Source organism: Protomyctophum bolini (assembly GCF_963924005.1).
Source record: "Protomyctophum bolini genome assembly, chromosome: 6".
NCBI lineage: Eukaryota > Metazoa > Chordata > Actinopteri > Myctophiformes > Myctophidae > Protomyctophum > Protomyctophum bolini.
In genome coordinates this window covers 49,967,016-49,982,827 of record NC_137867.1, presented here as the reverse complement: position 1 = coordinate 49,982,827, position 15,812 = coordinate 49,967,016, and the positions used below count along the sequence as shown (strand labels likewise).

At 39.8% G+C, this 15,812-nt stretch overlaps 1 protein-coding gene across 1 annotated transcript in view; it reads right to left on the bottom strand.

The window, feature by feature from the left end:
• Window positions 1–2,105, bottom strand: part of wdr41 (WD repeat domain 41) — a 47,603-nt gene extending 45,498 nt beyond the window's left edge. The window contains exon 1 of the mRNA XM_080765576.1: window positions 1,779–2,105. Coding sequence (XP_080621702.1) covers window positions 1,779–1,826 — 48 coding nt within the window. The 5' untranslated portion in view covers window positions 1,827–2,105. The remainder of the gene's footprint in view (window positions 1–1,778) is intronic.
• Window positions 2,106–15,812: the final 13,707 nt, after the last annotated feature.

Sequence of the window (15,812 nt, the reverse complement as noted above, 5' to 3'; positions counted from 1 at the left end):
ACGCACACGCACACACACACGTTTAATAAAATGGTAAATGGTGCATTTATATAGCGACTTTATCCAAGGCGCTTTACATAGATTGTGCATTACATTCACCCGTTCACACACACATTCATACACCGATTGCGGCGGAAGCCATGCAAGGCTAACCTGACGCTGCCAGATGGGGGCGGTATCGGGTAACCATGTTCCCCAACACAGCTTCCATCTGGGATCTCTCAGGGAGTTATTGAGCTAACACCGAAACGCTCCGTACCGAACCAATCAGCGTGAGCTAAGGGCGGGATATGTGCGAAACCGGATGTGAAGCTATATAGACACGTCAATATGATTGGTTGTGTTTGCACGCCCACACGGTGATAGACAGACGGTCCCATCCAATCATCTACCAAGTATCTTGAAAAAAAGGAAAAGCCCCGTCATCGAATTTGCTTCCGAGATCCCAGATCCCAATAAGCTGTGAAACAAATTTGTGTAGCAAGCTTCTTGGATCTGGTAGCGTCAGGTTAATGCAAGGCACCAACCACCACATCGGGGTTCAGCGTCTTGCCCAAGGACACTTCGACATGTAGACAGGAGGAGGAGGCGGGATTCGAACCGCCGACCAACGGATCATTGGACGACCTGTTCTACCTCCTGAGCCACAGTCGCCCCTTAAAATAACATACAGTTATAGTATGTATAAATCAATTTTAGGACCTGAATCCAACAAGACCGCATTAAGGACCTTTTCGGATATCATTTTAGATCAGTGGTTTTCAACCCTTTATGTTTTTTTCAGAATATTTTGATTGGACTAAATTAATTTTGCTCCTATGTCACCAGAATGTGGAACGCCCTACCAACAGGCAGCCATTTAGACGGTGTGAATCCCTAGACTCCTTCAAAACTGCTCTCAAAGGGCACCTCCAACCCCCTTAATTGCTGTTCATGTTTCCATTCCCTTTTTACCGCCTTCAAAATGTCCTGATTTTTGTATATAGAAGTGTGTCTATTTGTATGTCTCTAAATGTTTTGATGAATTGAACAAGGTGGACCCTGTTGTAAACAAGTGTAATGCTTTATTGGGTCGTCCACTCACAGTTAACAGTTTATTTGTATTGAGTTTGTGCTTGAAATGTACTGTAATTCTGCAAACTGTTAATACATATTTCAATCAATCGATTGATCGATCAAGCACACTGATAAGCATTAGACTTGTTTACGTTTAAGTACAACCCACAACAGGTTCCTTTTACAATCCATCAGAACATTTAGCACTTCTACATCAAAACTGGAAATCATAGCTTTCGTTTGAAATAAACTCATTCTTGATTGATTTGGAGTATTTATTAGCAGTTTGCAGAATTACAGTTAAGCACAACTACTACCAGTAAGACGCGCAAACGCGGGAAGCGAACGCAACTCGTACATATTTGGGTTTTTTAAGATTTATTTTTAAGTTATTATTTTTTTAAGTTAAGTTATTTTTAAGTTAAGTTTTTAACTTAGCCATAACCATATAAGGAGTCCCCAAAGCAGCTATACGTCCAAATATGGAGTGTGTTGCATCAATCACAAACAAATCACTCAGCTCCATATATGGGCACAAACGGACACACGGACAGACAGACATGATCTGCTAGGTCTCATAGTAAGTGCTCACTGCATTCGCAACTACTACTACTACTACATAGCCTACTGTGAAATACAAATGTCAATCAATCAAATCAATATAACAGTATTTATGGATACATCTTACAGTATTAAGACAGTAAATGTATAAATCTTACAACCTCCACCGCACCCTGAGCTTCTCGTCCTCCGAGGATCCATCGCAGCATAATGACTGATTTATTGATTTATTTATGATATAATAATCAATAACAGCTCTTAGTGAACATAGAACAGCTGCATCATCATCATCTCATATAAAGTCGTTTTTATGATATTTAGCAGCACTAAAACACACTGACTGTCACAGCCTGTGGTTTCTATCATCGCTGTGTTCATAGACGAGTCCAATCTGGTGAATAAAGAGCTTTTTAAAAGCGTTAAAATGATAAATATCGATGGTTTTGTTGTTTTTTTCTGCAGGAAGACATAACAGTGTCGACCATAACGGTCACGTGACTCACAACCAGTGTTGCCAGATTTAAGATTATCAAGCGACCGGTTCTATGAAAACAAGCTGCTATTATAGATGCTATTTTCTTGTGGATGTAGATGCTATTTTCATTTAAAAAAAATAATAATAATTAAATGTAGTTGTGGAATATATTTTTACATTTTAACAACACAAATCTTGTCCCTGTGCATACAATATTTTCAGATGTTCTATATTCTGCAGCTTAGATTATGGTCTGCAGACAAATTTACACAATTATTTGGGGGTCCAAATGACATGGAACTGCGTGAAAATCACTGGTTCAAACAACATTAAACAAGACCAAATAAACAACTACACTTTAGAAACAAGCCAGAAACAAGAGCAAAAACCCACAACCCGCGACTAAATAAACCCAAAGTCGCTCATAATAAGCGGACATGGCAACACTGCTCATTACTACGGAAGCCTGGGATGGACAAAAATCATTCTACAGCAGCGTTCACACTTCTATAAACACAGAAAGATAAAAAAATAAAATAATGCTCAAAATTATATAAAAAGTAGGTCACATGTTTTGATCTATGCAGTTGTTTATTAATGTTTATATTATATTAAATGCATTAAACAGTACACTGGTTAAACATTGTGCATTTCCCATTAAAGACGCACAAGGTATGATAAATCATAATGTCTCCGCAGCCTCTGCTCTGACATGGTTGTACCACTAGATGGCAGTGCGTACCAATGAGTTTAGGTCTTCTTCCAGCTTCATCCTTGTATTCTGAACCACTGCTGTACACATTTAGAAGTAACAGAAAATACTGTACCTCGATCTGCACACCGCTGGAAGTATAGACCATTAAAATACTGTACCTCTGTACACAGCTGGAAGTAGACCATTAAAATACTGTACCTCTGAACACAGCTGGAAGTAGACCATTAAAATACTGTACCTCTGTACACAGCTGGAAGTAGACCATTAAAATACTGTACCTCTGAACACAGCTGGAAGTAGACCATTAATATACTGTACCTCTGAACACAGCTGGAAGTAGACCATTAATATACTGTACCTCTGAACACAGCTGGAAGTAGACCATTAATATACTGTACCTCTGAACACAGCTGGAAGTAGACCATTAATATAATGTACCTCTGAACACAGCTGGAAGTAGACCATTAATATAATGTACCTCTGAACACAGCTGGAAGTAGACCATTAATATAATGTACCTCTGCACACAGCTGGAAGTAGACCATTAATATAATGTACCTCTGAACACAGCTGGAAGTAGACCATTAATGTACTGTACCTCTGAACACAGCTGGAAGTAGACCATTAATATACTGTACCTCTGAACACAGCTGGAAGTAGACCATTAATGTACTGTACCTCTGAACACAGCTGGAAGTAGACCATTAATATACTGTACCTCTGCACACAGCTGGAAGTAGACCATTAATATAATGTACCTCTGAACACAGCTGGAAGTAGACCATTAATATAATGTACCTCTGAACACAGCTGGAAGTATAGTCCATTAATATACTGTACCTCTGAACACAGCTGGAAGTAGACCATTAATATAATGTACCTCTGAACACAGCTGGAAGTAGACCATTAATGTACTGTACCTCTGAACACAGCTGGAAGTAGACCATTAATATACTGTACCTCTGCACACAGCTGGAAGTATAGACCATTAATATAATGTACCTCTGAACACAGCTGGAAGTAGACCATTAATATACTGTACCTCTGAACACAGCTGGAAGTAGACCATTAATATAATGTACCTCTGAACACAGCTGGAAGTAGACCATTAATATACTGTACCTCTGAACACAGCTGGAAGTAGACCATTAATATACTGTACCTCTGAACACAGCTGGAAGTATACCATTAATATACTGTACCTCTGAACACAGCTGGAAGTAGTCCATTAATATACTGTACCTCTGAACACAGCTGGAAGTAGACCATTAATATAATGTACCTCTGAACACAGCTGGAAGTAGACCATTAATATACTGTACCTCTGAACACAGCTGGAAGTAGACCATTAATATACTGTACCTCTGAACACAGCTGGAAGTAGACCATTAATATAATGTACCTCTGCACACAGCTGGAAGTAGACCATTAATATAATGTACCTCTGCACACAGCTGGAAGTAGACCATTAAAATACTGTACCTCGATCTGCACACAGCTGGAAGTAGACCATTAATATACTGTACCTCTGAACACAGCTGGAAGTAGACCATTAATATACTGTACCTCTGAACACAGCTGGAAGTATAGACCATTAATATAATGTACCTCTGAACACAGCTGGAAGTAGACCATTAATATAATGTACCTCTGAACACAGCTGGAAGTAGACCATTAATATAATGTACCTCTGAACACAGCTGGAAGTAGACCATTAATGTACTGTACCTCTGAACACAGCTGGAAGTAGACCATTAATATACTGTACCTCTGAACACAGCTGGAAGTAGACCATTAATATAATGTACCTCTGCACACAGCTGGAAGTAGACCATTAATATAATGTACCTCTGAACACAGCTGGAAGTAGACCATTAATGTACTGTACCTCTGAACACAGCTGGAAGTAGACCATTAATATACTGTACCTCTGAACACAGCTGGAAGTAGACCATTAATATAATGTACCTCTGAACACAGCTGGAAGTAGACCATTAATATAATGTACCTCTGCACACAGCTGGAAGTAGACCATTAAAATACTGTACCTCGATCTGCACACAGCTGGAAGTAGACCATTAATATACTGTACCTCTGAACACAGCTGGAAGTAGACCATTAATATACTGTACCTCTGAACACAGCTGGAAGTAGACCATTAATGTACTGTACCTCTGAACACAGCTGGAAGTAGTCCATTAATATACTGTACCTCTGAACACAGCTGGAAGTAGTCCATTAATATAATGTACCTCTGCACACAGCTGGAAGTAGTCCATTAATATACTGTACCTCTGAACACAGCTGGAAGTAGACCATTAATATAATGTACCTCTGAACACAGCTGGAAGTAGACCATTAATATACTGTACCTCTGAACACAGCTGGAAGTAGACCATTAATATACTGTACCTCTGAACACAGCTGGAAGTAGACCATTAATATAATGTACCTCTGAACACAGCTGGAAGTAGTCCATTAATATACTGTACCTCTGAACACAGCTGGAAGTAGACCATTAATATAATGTACCTCTGCACACAGCTGGAAGTAGACCATTAATATAATGTACCTCTGCACACAGCTGGAAGTAGACCATTAATATAATGTACCTCTGAACACAGCTGGAAGTAGACCATTAATATAATGTACCTCTGAACACAGCTGGAAGTAGACCATTAATATAATGTACCTCTGCACACAGCTGGAAGTAGACCATTAATATAATGTACCTCTGAACACAGCTGGAAGTAGACCATTAATATAATGTACCTCTGAACACAGCTGGAAGTAGACCATTAATATAATGTACCTCTGAACACAGCTGGAAGTAGACCATTAATATAATGTACCTCTGCACACAGCTGGAAGTAGACCATTAAAATACTGTACCTCGATCTGCACACAGCTGGAAGTAGACCATTAATATACTGTACCTCTGAACACAGCTGGAAGTAGACCATTAATATAATGTACCTCTGCACACAGCTGGAAGTAGACCATTAAAATACTGTACCTCGATCTGCACACAGCTGGAAGTAGACCATTAATATACTGTACCTCTGAACACAGCTGGAAGTATAGACCATTAATATAATGTACCTCTGAACACAGCTGGAAGTAGACCATTAATATACTGTACCTCTGCACACAGCTGGAAGTAGACCATTAATATACTGTACCTCTGAACACAGCTGGAAGTAGACCATTAATATAATGTACCTCTGAACACAGCTGGAAGTAGACCATTAATATAATGTACCTCTGAACACAGCTGGAAGTAGACCATTAATATACTGTACCTCTGAACACAGCTGGAAGTAGTCCATTAATATACTGTACCTCTGAACACAGCTGGAAGTAGTCCATTAATATACTGTACCTCTGAACACAGCTGGAAGTAGACCATTAATATACTGTACCTCTGAACACAGCTGGAAGTAGACCATTAATATAATGTACCTCTGAACACAGCTGGAAGTAGACCATTAATATAATGTACCTCTGCACACAGCTGGAAGTAGACCATTAAAATACTGTACCTCGATCTGCACACAGCTGGAAGTAGACCATTAATATACTGTACCTCTGAACACAGCTGGAAGTAGACCATTAATATAATGTACCTCTGCACACAGCTGGAAGTAGACCATTAAAATACTGTACCTCGATCTGCACACAGCTGGAAGTAGACCATTAAAATACTGTACCTCGATCTGCACACAGCTGGAAGTAGACCATTAATATACTGTACCTCTGAACACAGCTGGAAGTAGACCATTAATATACTGTACCTCTGAACACAGCTGGAAGTAGACCATTAATATAATGTACCTCTGAACACAGCTGGAAGTAGACCATTAATATACTGTACCTCTGAACACAGCTGGAAGTAGACCATTAATATAATGTACCTCTGAACACAGCTGGAAGTAGACCATTAATATAATGTACCTCTGAACACAGCTGGAAGTAGACCATTAATATACTGTACCTCTGAACACAGCTGGAAGTAGACCATTAATATAATGTACCTCTGAACACAGCTGGAAGTAGACCATTAATATACTGTACCTCTGCGGTGCAGTGTTGAAAAACAGCTTCAGAATGGGTCCAGTTCTAGGAAGGTACAGGTCTGAATGGGTCCAGTTCTAGGAAGGTACAGGTCCGAATGGGTCCAGTTCTAGGAAGGTACAGGTCCGAATGGGTCCAGTTCTAGGAAGGTACAGGTCCGAATGGGTCCAGTTCTAGGAAGGTACAGGTCCGAATGGGTCCAGTTAATAGGAAGGTACAGGTCCGAATGGGTCCAGTTCTACGAAGGTACAGGTCCGAACGGGTCCAGTTCTACGAAGGTACAGGTCCGAATGGGTCCAGTTCTAGGAAGGTACAGGTCCGAATGGGTCCAGTTCTAGGAAGGTACAGGTCCGAATGGGTCCAGTTCTACGAAGGTACAGGTCCGAATGGGTCCAGTTCTACGAAGGTACAGGTCAATACAAAATGTGCTTAAAGAAGAGGATAAAACCACATAAAGCACCAAGACTTCTTTGCATGAGGGTCTTCCATGTTCAATTCATCAGAACATTTAAAGACATACAGACATACACTTCTATGTAAAATATAAATATTATACACGTTTAGGAAAAAAAGGAAAACATTTGCCTACAGTATATATATATATATATATATATATATATATATATATATATACAAGTAAGACGCGCAAACGCGGGAAGCGAACGCAGCTCGTACATATTTGGGTTTTGGACGTATAGCTGCTTTACAAAAGCGGGACAGACAGACACACACACAGACATGATCTGCTAGGTCTCATAGTAAGTGCTCACTGAATTCGCAATAAATATTGGAGGCGCATTAACTCTTTTTACAGGGGCCATTTTCGAGTGGCAGCCGTCCCATAAGTGCTGCGGTTTTGAAGGAGTCTAGCCGGGGATTCACATTTCTTATCGCCAGTTGGTAGGGCGTTCCACATTTAAGGGGTTACAGGTGAAGCAATGTACGTGTGACCCGTGACGTCATTACAACAGCGTCCGACCTGGCAAACAGAGATCATTAACAACAATGCAACACTGTACCTATAGGCATCATTAATATACACTGCAAAAACACAGTGTATTTTATGATGAATTGAACATGGTGGACCCTCTTGTAAACAAGTGTAATGCTTTATTTATGGTGCAGTACACAATTAACAGTTTTGTATTTGTATTGAGTTGTGCTTGAAATGTACTGTAAATCTGTTAATACTTCAGTCAATCAGCGCATCATAGAACCAAAATGTGGAACGCCCTACCAACAGTCATTAAGACATGTGAATCCCTTGACTCCTTCAAAACCGCTCTCAAAGGGCACCTATACGGACGGCTGCAATTCCAAACTGGCCCCCGGAAAATCTGAATCCCCCCCACCGCCCCCCCCCCCCCCCCCCCCCCCCCTTTCCCCCCTCACTGTATATGTATCTTTTCCCTTTTTGCTTATATATGATGAATTCCTGTTCTGTTCTTTAACTATATAGAAGTGTCTATTTGTACATCTCTAAATGTTTTGATGAATTGAACAAGGTGGACCCTGTTGTAAACAAGTGTAATGCTTTATGTTGTCGTCCACTCACAGTTAAGTCTTTGTATTGAGTTTGTGCTTGAAATGTACTGTAATTCTGCAAACTGTTAATACATTTTTCAATCAACCAACCGTTTCCCCTGCTCTGACGTGGTTCTACCACTAGATGGCGTTGTGTACCTGCCTTAAAACACAGGTATTCATTGTCTCATTCAGGACAGTTTGAATTATTGATTGATTGATTGATTGAAAAACATTAACAGTTTGCAGAATGGGTTCATTTCAAATGAAAAGGTATTAACCGGCCCTTAAAATGTGGCCCAAATATTTCAATATATATTCTTCCAGAGCGAACGTTTTTTTGTGAGAACCACTTATATAGAAACATGAGGGTTTAACCCTGTGAGAACCACTGATATAGAAACATGAAGGTTTAACCCTGTGAGAACCACTGATATAGAAACATGAAGGTTTAACCCTGTGAGATCCACTGATATAGAAACATGATCGGGTTTAACCCTGTGAGAACCACTGATATAGAAACATGAGGGTTTAACCCTGTGAGAACCACTGATATAGAAACATGAGGTTTAACCCGAGAACCACTGATATAGAAACATGAGGTTTAACCCGAGAACCACTGATATAGAAACATGAGGTTTAACCCTGTGAGAACCACTGATATAGAAACATGAGGGTTTAACCCTGTGAGAACCACTGATATAGAAACATGAGGGTTTAACCCTGTGAGAACCACTGATATAGAAACATGAGGGTTTAACCCTGTGAGAACCACTGATATAGAAACATGAAGGTTTAACCCTGTGAGAACCACTGATATAGAAACATGATCGGGTTTAACCCTGTGAGAACCACTGATATAGAAACATGAGGTTTAACCCTGTGAGAACCACTGATATAGAAACATGAGGTTTAACCCGAGAACCACTGATATAGAAACATGAGGTTTAACCCTGTGAGAACCACTGATATAGAAACATGAGGTTTAACCCTGTGAGAACCACTGATATAGAAACATGAGGTTTTAAGCCTGTGAGAACCACTGATATAGAAACATGAGGGTTTAACCCTGTGAGAACCACTGATATAGAAACATGAGTCTTAACCCGCCACGCATGTTGTCAGTTGTACGTAGGACCAACGTATGCACGCCTGGTTGGACGACAAAAGTATATGAACAAGTTTTACTGTTTGTTTGCGTGTGTGTGTGTGTGTGTGTGTGTGTGTGTGTGTGTGTGTGTGTGTGTGTGTACTAAAAACACAACCCGAGCGAAACGGAGGTAAATCTCCACAAAGCACTTTTTATCATCGTCTTCAAGTCTCCAACAAACAGGAATAATTACACAAACATATCTTTGCTCACACCAACAATTATAAGGACACGTACGTTAATTAAATCCAATTATAAGGACACGTACTTTAATTAAATTAAATTATAAGGACACGTACTTTAATTAAATTCAATTATAAGGACACGTACTTTAATTAAATTCAATTATAAGGACACGTACTTTAATTAAATTCAATTACAAGGACACGTACTTTAATTAAATTAAATTATAAGGACACGTACTTTAATTAAATTCAATTATAAGGACACGTACTTTAATTAAATTCAATTACAAGGACACGTACTTTAATTAAATTCAATTATAAGGACACGTACTTTAATTAAATTCAATTATAAGGACACGTACTTTAATTAAATTCAATTACAAGGACACGTACTTTAATTAAATTCAATTACAAGGACACGTACTTTAATTAAATTCAATTATAAGGACACGTGCTTTAATTAAATTCAATTATAAGGACACGTACTTTAATTAAATTAAATTATAAGGACACGTACTTTAATTAAATTAAATTATAAGGACACGTACTTTAATTAAATTAAATTATAAGGACACGTACTTTAATTAAATTCAATTATAAGGACACGTACTTTAATTAAATTAAATTATAAGGACACGTACTTTAATTAAATTCAATTATAAGGACACGTACTTTAATTAAATTAAATTATAAGGACACGTACTTTAATTAAATTAAATTACAAGGACACGTACTTTAATTAAATTCAATTATAAGGACACGTACTTTAATTAAATTAAATTATAAGGACACGTACTTTAATTAAATTCAATTATAAGGACACGTACTTTAATTAAATTAAATTATAAGGACACGTACTTTAATTAAATTCAATTATAAGGACACGTACTTTAATTAAATTAAATTATAAGGACACGTACTTTAATTAAATTCAATTATAAGGACACGTACTTTAATTAAATTAAATTATAAGGACACGTACTTTAATTAAATTCAATTATAAGGACACGTACTTTAATTAAATTCAATTATAAGGACACGTACTTTAATTAAATTCAATTATAAGGACACGTACTTTAATTAAATTCAATTACAAGGACACGTACTTTAATTAAATTAAATTATAAGGACACGTACTTTAATTAAATTAAATTATAAGGACACGTACTTTAATTAAATTCAATTATAAGGACACATACTTTAATTAAATTCAATTATAAGGACACGTACTTTCTCATGTAAAGAAAAAAGGTTTTGTTTCTCGCGAACGATCTCAATTTATAGCATTTCTGCAACGCACGGCTCGGCGTACATTATTATGTTCTTAAAATGCACTTAATTCTGTCACATCTTAAAGAATTGGATGAAAATGCACAAAAAAAAAAAAAGAAGAAAAGTCCCATTTAGACCTGAGGACGAATCTGTGTCACCGTATTATAGCTTTTAGCAACTTTAACCATTATTTTAAAAACTTTAGCTGTTGAAAAGAAAATAGCAGATCTACAAGATCGTAGCGCGGCACTCGGTGCCGCGCTACGATCTTGTAGATCTGCTATTTTTTTTTAATTACGAAAACGAGTGCAAATCTTTGTGTGTGTATGTGTGTGTATGTGTGTATGTGTGTGTGTGTGTGTGTGTGTGTGTGTGTGTGTGTGTGTCATACACGTCATTGTGTTACATATTTGGGGGGGGGGGGGTCCTTGACATGAAACAGAGAAGCGATGACATCATAGAAACACGAGGTTTAATCAGAAAACTGTCAGGATTTAGAAGACTTTGGTTTTGGCCTCAGGTCTGAATGGGTAATAGAATAATTGAAAATAGATAACACACACTTGGTAAAATCTAAGTATACGTGGATAATTATTAGTGACAGCTGTGAACCTAATAAATAGTAATAATAACACATTAAACATGAGTATTTTTCATCCTTTAAAAAAAGGACCACTTCACCACTTTTCAACCCGGCAAATGGAATTGGTCCTCACTCACTAATATTCATGACAAAATACCACCATTTGTTTGTACTCTAGTTTTTTTTCACTGGTGGACGGGTTTCTGAACTGTCCACACTCCACAGGCCTCCTATGAGACACAGACTGGTTTCTGAACTGCCCACAGCCCTCCTATGAGACACAGACTGGTTTCTGAACTGCCCACAGCCCTCCTATGAGACACAGACTGGTTTCTGAACTGCCCACAGCCCTCCTATGAGACACAGACTGGTTTCTGAACCGCCCACAGCCCTCCTATGAGACACAGACTGGTTTCTGAACTGCCCACAGCCCTCCTATGAGACACAGACTGAGTAGGAAAATATGGTGGTATTTTATCATGAACATTAATTAATGAGGACCAATTATATGACATGTCGGTCCATTCACAAATCGGAGACGTCGTTCATTTTTCATTGTATTTTTTTTGGGGGGGGGGGGGGGGGTATAATTTGTAAAGGCGAAAAAAAAAAAAAAAACACAAGTATAAGAATGCACAGCATTCATCCGCAACAATACCAAGTCCCTCCCCCGGGGGGCAGTGTTCTTCATCTAACAAGCCTCCTAAATATAATATATACACACACCGTATTATAGGCCAGTCAATCCAAGCTAAAAAGGGGCGTGGCCCAAATAATCGTTCACAGGTTGTTTTTTTTATGATCCTTACGGTCATCCAAACAACATTACAAAATGGATTATTATATAAATGTTGGATGAGGGTAAATTCAGGGGTCCAACGTCGGGGTACCATTGAAAACCTACAGGCCTAAAAAGCAAAAGAGAATCTCATTTGAATCCATTCCAAGCATTAGTAAGAGCAGCCATAGCCAACATGTGCTGACCTCATCACATTTGTTTGACATGCTACTTAATCCATTCTGTGTGGGAACCCCTGCTTAGCTATATTGGAAAATAGCAGATCTACAAGCTGATAGAGTTGCTCATTAGCAGATCTACAAGCTCGTAGTGCGGCACTCACTTGTAGGTCTGATATATATATATATATGTTTTTTTAATCAGGGAAAATTTGTTGCAAATCTTTCAGAGCAAACGTTTTGAACTAAAATTGTTGCTTCTGGGAAGGGCGGGTCCCTGGGGGAGGGGGGGTCCGTGGGGGGGGGTCCCTGGGGGAGGGGGGGTCCGTGGAAAAAACATATATTCAGATGGGGGTCGGCAGATCATTCTGGGACTCCTTGACATGAAAAAGGTTGAAGTTGACTTGGTTTTTCAGAAAACCAAGACATTTGTAGAATATTTTCTCAGGTCAGAATGGGTTGAAGCAATTCAGTACCCCAACGTTCAACCGCTGAATTTACCACGATCCAAAATGTAAATACTAATACATTTGAATGATGTTATTCTGGATCACCATCCATAAGGATCATCATATATAAAAAAAAAACCATGAACGATTATTATTGCAATTTGTTTTGGGTCAAATCTTAGATGTACTGCAGGCCTGTTATGTATATAAGGTTTATTTTTATAATAGAGATATAAGGTTTATTTTTATAATAGAGATATAAGCGCATTAAGGCTTTTGAACGCTGCCGAGTTTAACTGACGAGGCTAAGAAGGCATAAAGTACAGACGCACACAGTCCTGTTATCATAAAGTACTACAGACGCACACAGTCCTGTTATCATAACGTACAGACGCACACAGTCCTGTTATCATAACGTAGAGACGCACACAGTCCTGTTATCATAACGTAGAGACGCGCACAGTCCTGTTATCATAACGTACAGACGCGCACAGTCCTGTAATCATAACGTAGAGACGCACACAGTCCTGTTATCATAAAGTACAGACGCACACAGTCCTGTTATCATAACGTACAGACGCACACAGTCCTGTTATCATAACGTAGAGACGCACACAGTCCTGTTATCATAACGTAGAGACGCGCACAGTCCTGTTATCATAACGTACAGACGCACACAGTCCTGTTATCATAACGTAGAGACGCGCACAGTCCTGTTATCATAACGTACAGACGCACACAGTCCTGTTATCATAACGTAGAGACGCGCACAGTCCTGTTATCATAACGTACAGACGCACACAGTCCTGTTATCATAAAGTACTACAGACGCACACAGTCCTGTTATCATAACGTACAGACGCGCACAGTCCTGTAATCATAACGTAGAGACGCACACAGTCCTGTAATCATAAAGTACAGACGCACACAGTCCTGTTATCATAACGTAGAGACGCACACAGTCCTGTAATCATAAAGTACAGACGCACACAGTCCTGTTATCATAACGTACAGACGCGCACAGTCCTGTTATCATAAAGTACTACAGACGCACACAGTCCTGTTATCATAACGTAGAGACGCACACAGTCCTGTAATCATAACGTACAGACGCACACAGTCCTGTTATCATAACGTAGAGACGCACACAGTCCTGTTATCATAACGTAGAGACGCACACAGTCCTGTTATCAACTTCACATCTAAACGATTCAAATCCACTGAAAGGGGGACGGTTTAATAAGAGCAACTATAAGAGTTGTGCATGGGGAGTACACTCAAAGTGGGGTGCGGGGACCCCCAGGGGTCCTTGAGGGAGTTCCAGGGGGTCCCCAGCTAAATGATAGTTAGGAACCAAATGGACCCTTACGGGTCTGTGACTCTGAGAGTGTACAAATGGAACCAAATGGACCCTTATGGGTCTGTGACTCTGAGAGAGTACAAATGGAACCAAATGGGACCCCTATGGGTCTGTGACTCTGAGAGTGTAACACATGGAACCAAATGGACCCTAAGAGCTCCATTTGGTTCAATTTCCACTTTGATGTTTTACAAAATACATGGGATTATACGGAAAAATACAGCGATAGAAATGCCATCAAATGGGGCTCTGTAGAATAATTATTATTATTATATTAATAATAATAATATTAATATTAATGATGCATGTCAACCTGGGGGTCATAAATTAGTGTCGATTTGTGATTCCTTTTGGGAACCACGTCTACCCAACCAATGGGGGCTCTAGGTGACCTCTAAATTCAACCAATGGGGGCTCTAGGTGACGTCTAAATTCAAGCAATGGGGGCTCTAGGTGACGTCTAAATTCAACCAATGGGGGCTCTAGGTGACCTCTAAATTCAACCAATGGGGGCTCTAGGTGACGTCTAAATTCAACCAATGGGGGCTCTAGGGAGGCGGGATAGAACAGCATCATCATGGAACCAGTGTACAGACTTCCTGTCCTGACAGGATCAGGGTTTCACAGCAGCGGGTATAGGTCGTAGGTCATAGGTCGTAGGTCAGTACGGGTCTGTGTGTGTTTGGACCCAGAGTGTAGAGTAGGAGGGGGGGGGGGGGGTGGGGTGACTGACAGATCGGTGGTGTCCAATCAGGGCGTGAGCACATCTCTGCCCCCCCCCCCACGACATCAGTCCGACAGCCTGAGACCCCAAAACCAGATAGCACAACAACTGCACGCGGAAGCAATGGGTGGGTTTAACCCGCCACGCGTCGGGGAGCGACTGTGTTGTTAGTGTGTCCGACCACCACGGTTTAGGAAGCGCCAGTTTTCCTCCAAACGGTTCAATTCATTTAGACCAGTGGTTCTCAAGGTGTGGTCGGGGACCCCCAGGGGTCCCTGATTGGAGTCCAGGGGGGTCCCCATGCTAAACGATAGTTTGGAACCAAATGGTCTGTAACTCTGAGAGTGTACGACATGGAACCAAATGGATGTGTTCCATTTGTACACTCTCAGAGTTACAGACCTTAAGGGGTCCATTTGGTTCCATTTGTACACTCTCAGAGTTACAGACCCTTAAGGGGTCCATTTGGTTCCATTTGTACACTCTCAGAGTTACAGACCCTTAAGGGGTCCATTTGGTTCCATTTGTACACTCTCAGTGTTACAGACCCTTAAGGGGTCCATTTGGTCCATTTGTACACTCTCAAGAGGTAATCAACATTGATTCTACAATATAAATCGGGGGTCCCAGAGATATAAATTAATTAAAATAGGGGGTCCGTAGCCTAATGCGTTGTCACACTTGGGGGAGGGGGGGGTCCTTGAAATGAAAATCAACTGCTAGCGGG